This window comes from Gekko japonicus, unplaced genomic scaffold, assembly GCF_001447785.1.
Source record: "Gekko japonicus isolate JY-2015 unplaced genomic scaffold, Gekko_japonicus_V1.1 scaffold443, whole genome shotgun sequence".
Taxonomy (NCBI): domain Eukaryota; kingdom Metazoa; phylum Chordata; class Lepidosauria; order Squamata; family Gekkonidae; genus Gekko; species Gekko japonicus.
Window position 1 is genome coordinate 971,827 of NW_015172565.1, and position 6,799 is coordinate 978,625.

The window sequence follows — 6,799 nt, forward strand, 5'->3', positions numbered from 1 at the left end:
AGCCGTCATTTAAACTCTATGGTCGCGCAGTCGCACTTCGTTGTTGCCATAACGATAGAAAAATGCTACAGCCGTACGTCGCCGCAATCCCTTTCTAGGTACTTCCGTCCTGAAAACGACTGGGTCTCCCACTCGCCTACAGCGACGCCATGCTGCACTCGTACTGAATCGCAGCTGAAAGGGGCGGTCAGCTTCCACCGGAAGTCCATGATGTGTGCCGGTCTACTATTTTATGGTTTTTGCGGCGAGGTCGCGCGGCTTTTTAAGATGGCGGCAGAGGCGAGAGCTTAGTGGGAGCAGCGGCTTCTGTGGGGCCCTCTCACTTGGCTGTGCCAGCCTCAGCATTTCCGGGTGAGTGGCGGGCGGGGGCGCTTTCACTCGGAGGCAGCCCCCCTCCCGGACTCAAGCCTTCTTCCCTTTTCGGCTCTCTCTTGTCTTGGGGCTAGTTTCATCACTGATAAAGCTATTATAGCCATTCATACTGAGCTGCCGTCTCCAATTTATAAAGAATTTCAGATTGTGTTGGGTTTTGGTGAGTGTAAGGAGTGTGTGCATGTGGGGGTGCATTATGTGGTATCTGTGAACTGAAAGTAGAGTGTCACAGTCTTGCTCTGATCAACTGATATCAAATGTCAAAGGCAAGAGTGTAACTGGAAAGAATGAAAACAAAGGGAGGCCCCGGTCACACGGGAGAGGCACGGATGGTGGGCAGATTATCCGGGCGCGATCACACTCCAGCATCTGGGAAGTGGAGCGCACCGATGGCTTACCGCCGACAATGCGCCTAAAAAAACTAGTACCTCCAAGGTAGTAGTAAATGTTTGCCACGGGCTGCCTCCAGACACCTGTGGTGTGATCACGCCAGCGCGCAGCATTCCCCTCCGGTCCCTCATTTACCCGCCGGCGCCGAGGGAAGGACTCGTGGTGTGCCGCCGGCGCGTCTGATCTTGTAATCGCGGATCAAACTGCACCAGGGCAATTAGCCACGCCTCCCCCCCCCGCAATATCTTGCCTGTGTGACCGGGGCCGGAGTCTTGTGGCACTTTAAAGGCAAACAAATTAACTGTAGTATAAGCTTTCGTGGGCTCTAGCCCACTTTTCCTGTGTTCCTGAGAATGATATCAGTCCATATAAAAACAGTACTTTTTGTGCCATTGCCATATTGTCTATGAATACCTTCTTATATTCATGGCTATCGAATAGATTGTGTGTCCCCAGTGTGGTGTCTGTGCATGCCATGGTGCCCGCTGACACCTTTCCTGGTGCCTGCCAAGTGGTTTTAGAAAGTGGATGAGATCAAGTGGAGCTTTTGCCCAGCAAGTTTTCTGATCGGCCATTGGTTGTGCAGATTTTAAACAGTGTTACTTTGGTAGCAGCGGCCACCACAGCACCACTGTATGATAGAAGGTAAGCTGAGGCAGCAATTTGATGGCTGGCTGCACCTCCCGCAGTAGCTATTTTATGGCTGCGCCAGAATTCCAAAGGTGATTGCAGGCTCAAACAAGATTGGGGATCCCTAGAATAGATCATGAGTTGCCTTTGGGAGGGTTGTGAAATGGCCACATGGTGCTGTGGAGTAGATGAGAAAATGAATGTATGCATTCTATATTAATACTGATATGCTGCTGAATTGTGTTTTTTCTCAGTTGTCACATTTCAATCAGTGGAACGGTGAAAGAAATAAACAGTCAAAATGGGGCGGAGGTCAACATCTTCCACCAAGAGTGGGAAGTTTATGAATCCCACCGATCAAGCTCGTAAGTGTTCAGAGAACTTCTGTAAAAGTAGTAGAGGATGCAGGGGAGAGAAGTGGTCCAAAATGTGTAGAATGTTGCATCAGACTGAGCGCTTTATTTTCTCTTAGTTGCATAGTGCAGAAATACATGTTAGGATGTCTATTAAGTATAGATTAAAAAAATAATAATTAAAAAGCAAACTCCAGAGAACAATGGAAGACAGGAGAGCCTGGCATGATATGGTCCATGGGGTCGTGAAGAGTCGGACTCGACTGTGTGACTGATCAACAATAGAAAAAAATCTAATATGCTTTCAGCTTAGATAAAATTCTCGTATCTTTCATAAAAGGAAGGAATATAATAGTTGTTTTTATAAATCTTGTAGATGATACTGGAAACATATAAACCGTTATAAATAGTATAGATGACTTGTCAGCTGCACAAGCTTTATGTAAATAGTTTCTCATTGTTAAGTGAAAGTATTTCCTCATCCAGCACTGAGTTACCCCAAGTTGACTGTCTTCATGAATTAGATTGCTTCCAGATGGTAAATTTCTTAACTTACTTGCAGTAAAGATAATTCTGGGAATGTGGAGTAATCGTAGATCAGGCAATGCTATGTATGTTTTCAGGTAGTATTTGTCAAGCCTTATTAACATAAATGTTCTCATTGGAAGGATGGTAAGACTGTCTTGCGTGGGTTTTTTTTATTTTAATGATTTTAAAATGTGATTTTATCATGTATGTTTTAAAAGCGGCTTCGGTGGCCCTTGTAAGGGCAGAAAAGTGGGATACAAATTTTGTAATAAAGAAAAAATAAAATATGAGCTTTAGTGAGAAATTAGCAATTTCACTACTTGTCAGTGTACTGTGGTGTTTGATGTTCCATACAGAACAGCTTCAAAAAAGAAAAGGCAATTATATCATGATTGTGTGGGGATAGGAAGCAACTTCTGCCTTTAATATAGTGTTGGAAGAGTGTAGTGTGTGTGAGTGCCAGGGCAGTGGCTAGAGTGTTGGACAAGGAACTGGGAGGACTCACGTTCATGTACTTGTTCTCCCCAAGTGTCTAGTGGGTGATCTTGGGCCAGTAACTCTCTCAATTTGATCTACCTCACAGGGTTGTTTTGGCAATAAAGTGTGGGAAGAACAATATACCCTGCCCTGAATTTCTTGAAAGAAGGGCCAGATAAAAGTGCATAGTTTTCTCATTGAAATGGGCTGTTGCTAGAATGCTGCAGCTGGCTCTGGCAGCAGAGTGAAGAGTAGATCACTTACAGAAGAGAGGTGTTTTTTTTTAAACTCTCCATGCTTCATTTCCAATGACTGATCAAGAAATGCAGGATGAAGAGGCTCTTTCATTTATCAAGAGATGACATAGGAACAGGGGCTGGAAGGTGGGCAAGTCATAATCTAATGAGAGAGGTATAACATTGGAACAAAATGTTTTCTAGGGTGGTGAACTGTATTCTTATTTACTTACAAATTTTATATCCCATTTTTCTGCTTTCACAAGATCTGCCAAAGTAGCTAACAATTTAAAACATACATTTTGAAACCATTAAAATCACCACCCAAACGCACATCATTTAAAAAATTAAGAACAGAGTTAAAATACATAAAAAGACATTAAAAATAGCAATTAAAACATTGGTCCACTTCATATATTATGCTTTGTCCTGCTTTGTATCTTTACAGGCAAGGAGGCCCGTAAAAGGGAGCTGAAGAAGGTGAGAGAGCATTACTTTATTAGTAAATGCACGTTGGAGTTCTTACGCTTGGTTATTATGTCCAGTATTTAACTGGGGTCTTGATAATGCTGTATTTTCATGTCCTGAACCCCCTCTTTGTCAAGTTTGCCTTGTCTATCTCTTTCAGAGGGGTGCTGGATTTGGTTACTAATGTTTTTCAGTCACAAGCATTTGATGGAAGGTAGTTAATTTTGCTCTTGTTTCAGTACAAATTTGTTTAACAAAGAAGGAGGGTTTAGAAAACATTTTACAATGACTAGCAAATACTGTAAGATCTCACAAAACCACAGATTTGAGGACAGTGAAGAGAGTAGTTTCAATTAAATGAGATTTATTCAGGAGTCTTAAAAATCTGAATGAAAAATCCTGTGAAAATGAAATGTGCAGTCTTCTCTTTGAGATGCCACAGCACTCTAAGATTGCTTAGACGTTTCAAGAGCCAAAATGAGGACTGATGCTCTTGGCTGGAGTTCTGTATGCTGCCCATCAAATGCAGTCTTTTCTTTCTGTCTTTATTTTTGTTGAATTTAGAACAAGAAGCAACGCATGATGGTGCGAGCAGCTGTGCTAAAAATGAAGGATCCCAAGCAAATCATTCGGGACATGGAAAAACTTGATGAAATGGGTGGGTATGAACAGGGCTTAAAAAAAAAAAAAGAGGTGCTGGAACTCTCAAGAGGGAAATGGAGTTTATACTGAAAACTCATGAACTTTTGAACACTTTAAAAAGAATTTTGTGGAAGAGGTTCTGGAGCTCAGTTCCCCCAGAAAAAAGGCCCTGGGTATGAATATGTCTCTTTTGCAGAGTTAAATGGCAGGAAGGTAACAAGTGGAAAAAGTCAGGAGATCAGAATGGCTTTGTGGAGTCAAGGGACTAGAAGACTGTATTAACAAGAGGATATGCTGATAGCACAAAAAGCGACAATACCATGTTATGTTCTGGAGAAAGGAGGAAGTGAGTGCAGTAACGGATCTCATTTCTGTCAAGAATTGGTAGCTGTTTTTACTCGAGTTAGATAATGGAGAAGATTTGGAAGCTTTTGTAGGAAAGGAGAAATTTGATATTCATGTCTTGGCCTGTGTTCTCTGTTGCTTGCAGACTTTGGGGGAAACTACAAACCTTCTCAGTCCTGCTCTTGACTTGCTTGTGTTATACATTTTTTATAGAGAAGGAGAGGGTGGGGGTGGTTCCTCCAGGTTTTCCTTGTAAATCTCTTTTCTTTCACTTGGCTGTCCTGGTCCTGCTATTACTGGATCAGAGTTTAACCCAGTACAGCAACCCCAACTAAATGAGAAGGTGTTGAAGGACAAGCGTAAGAAACTGCGTGAGACTTTTGAGCGTATTCTGCGGCTCTATGAGAAGGAGAATCCAGACATCTACAAGGAGTTGCGTAAACTAGAAGTGGAATATGAGCAGAAGAGATCTCAGCTCAGTCAGTACTTTGATGCTGTCAAGGTAATTTTCTCCATTTTGATGATAGCAGATTGAAATTGCAGTCCTTTTTGTTTTTATTTGTTTAAATTATTTTGCTCCACTTTATTTCCAAGGCAGATCCCCTCAAAACATATAAGAACAGCATAATAATAAAACTAATACAAACAACTACAGTATCAGGAGAAAAGGAGTATAAAATAGGTAGATAAAAATAGGCGATAGAAGCAATTTAAACAGCATCAGACATTAGATCAAATTTTTTAAAATTCCACGGCATTAAAAAAGTAGAATATTTTTAAAAACAATAAAAGCATACAGTTCAAAGTGCCTTATACAGTTACTTGGGAGAATGGGTCTAAAGTGTTTGGGAAAATAAGAAACTTTGCCTGTCATCTAAAACAATGTAATTTTGGCCCTGAGCAAGCTTTTGGGGGGAGCCTAGTTCTCATCACCAAAAAAGCACCTGGTGATCAGTCGTCTTACCTCTGAAGGCAGTCGTGCGTAGAACAAGACCTCTAACAATGATATCTTTTTGTGGATAGACTCATATTTAAGAATGCACTCTCTCAGGTACCCTTGGACCAGTAAAGTTTAAGAGGGGTGAGATTTGGAACCTGTCAACTATACTTGCTGGCTGCCTATACTTGGTGCATTTTAGACCTGTTAAAGATTCCAAACAGTCTTCATAGGCTAACCTGCAAAAGGTGGCATTGCAGTAGTCCAGACTGAAAGCTGCGTTAGCTGTATCATTGTCCTTCTGTTATCACATGCATGGCATGCTACAGCTCCCTGCTAACAGGTGCAAAACGGACAGTGGCTTGTATTTGAAAAGTGTCTATGCTCTGTGTGGTTTGGTGATGAGCCACAGCGGTTCCCCCTCCTCCATTTCCATTCTCCAAATTCACCAGTGGTTGAAAGCCTTTGTATGGCTTGCCATGTGGCATTTCTTTACCCCTGCTGTATCACTGACAATCTCCCTGCTGTAAGGAAGGCCGAGCGCCGAAGAATAGATTCTTTTGAACTATGGTGCTGGAGAAGACTCTTGAGAGTCCCATGGACTGCAAGAAGATCAAATCAGTCAATCCTAAAAGAAATCAACCCTGACTGTTCCCTGGAAGGCCAGATAATGAAACTGAAGCTCAAATACTTTGGCCACCAAATGAGAAGGGAGCACTCACTAGAGAAGATCCTGATGCTGGGAAAGATTGAAGGTCAAAGAAGACTGGGACGGCAAAGGATGAGATGGTTAGACAGTGTCATCGATGCAATGAACATGAAATTGAGCCAACTTCAGAGGACGGCAGAAGACAAGAGGGCCTGGCGTGTTCTGGTCCATGGGGTCGCGAAGAGTCGGACTCGACTGTGCGACTGAACAGCAACAACAACAAATATGCCATTGCCTGCTTGTTGTGTATTAGCCTTTGGTGAGGATTCACAGCTTGATATATGAAAGTCCTTGAGGCTCTTTATTAGTACAGGACTCTGTATAATCTATATTGTAAAAAGGAGGGTGTTATGTTTTCTCAGAAAGGGAGGCCTGTATTACTGTAGTTCAGCTCAGTTACCCAAATGTAAGAGAGCAACTTGCTGGAAGCCATCCTATTAGTCTCCAGCTGATTTGGGCTTCCATTTTGTGTTTTGAGCAGCCCTCTTAGACTGTCATAATTCTGTTACCTGTATGTGCATGCACTTGTTTTCAGCATTTATTGACCGCTTTCTGGGTGTTATCACCTGGGTTTCTAAAGCACTTATACATAACTTGAGAGTCTTGCCTTAAATATTTTGATGTCGAGAGTTGCTCCTGCTTGCTAGAACAAAATGTTCAGTGTTCCTATTTAGTCTTGAAGAAAATAAAAGCAGTCAGATTTTGGAACAAA

The 6,799-nt window shown here is 42.2% G+C and overlaps 1 protein-coding gene across 2 annotated transcripts in view; it reads left to right on the plus strand.

Annotated features, from left to right (window-relative positions):
• Nucleotides 1-259: 259 nt before the first annotated feature.
• Nucleotides 260-6,799, plus strand: part of WBP11 (WW domain binding protein 11) — a 17,724-nt gene continuing 11,184 nt past the window's right edge. The window contains exons 1-5 of one of the 2 annotated variants that reach the window (XM_015421305.1): nucleotides 260-351; nucleotides 1,647-1,757; nucleotides 3,435-3,466; nucleotides 4,019-4,112; nucleotides 4,747-4,943. In XM_015421305.1, the coding sequence (XP_015276791.1) occupies nucleotides 1,694-1,757; nucleotides 3,435-3,466; nucleotides 4,019-4,112; nucleotides 4,747-4,943 (387 nt within the window). In that variant the 5' untranslated portion in view covers nucleotides 260-351; nucleotides 1,647-1,693. Of the gene's footprint in view, nucleotides 352-513; nucleotides 533-1,646; nucleotides 1,758-3,434; nucleotides 3,467-4,018; nucleotides 4,113-4,746; nucleotides 4,944-6,799 lie in introns of those variants that run through there. The other variant, XM_015421306.1, reaches the window with a different exon arrangement.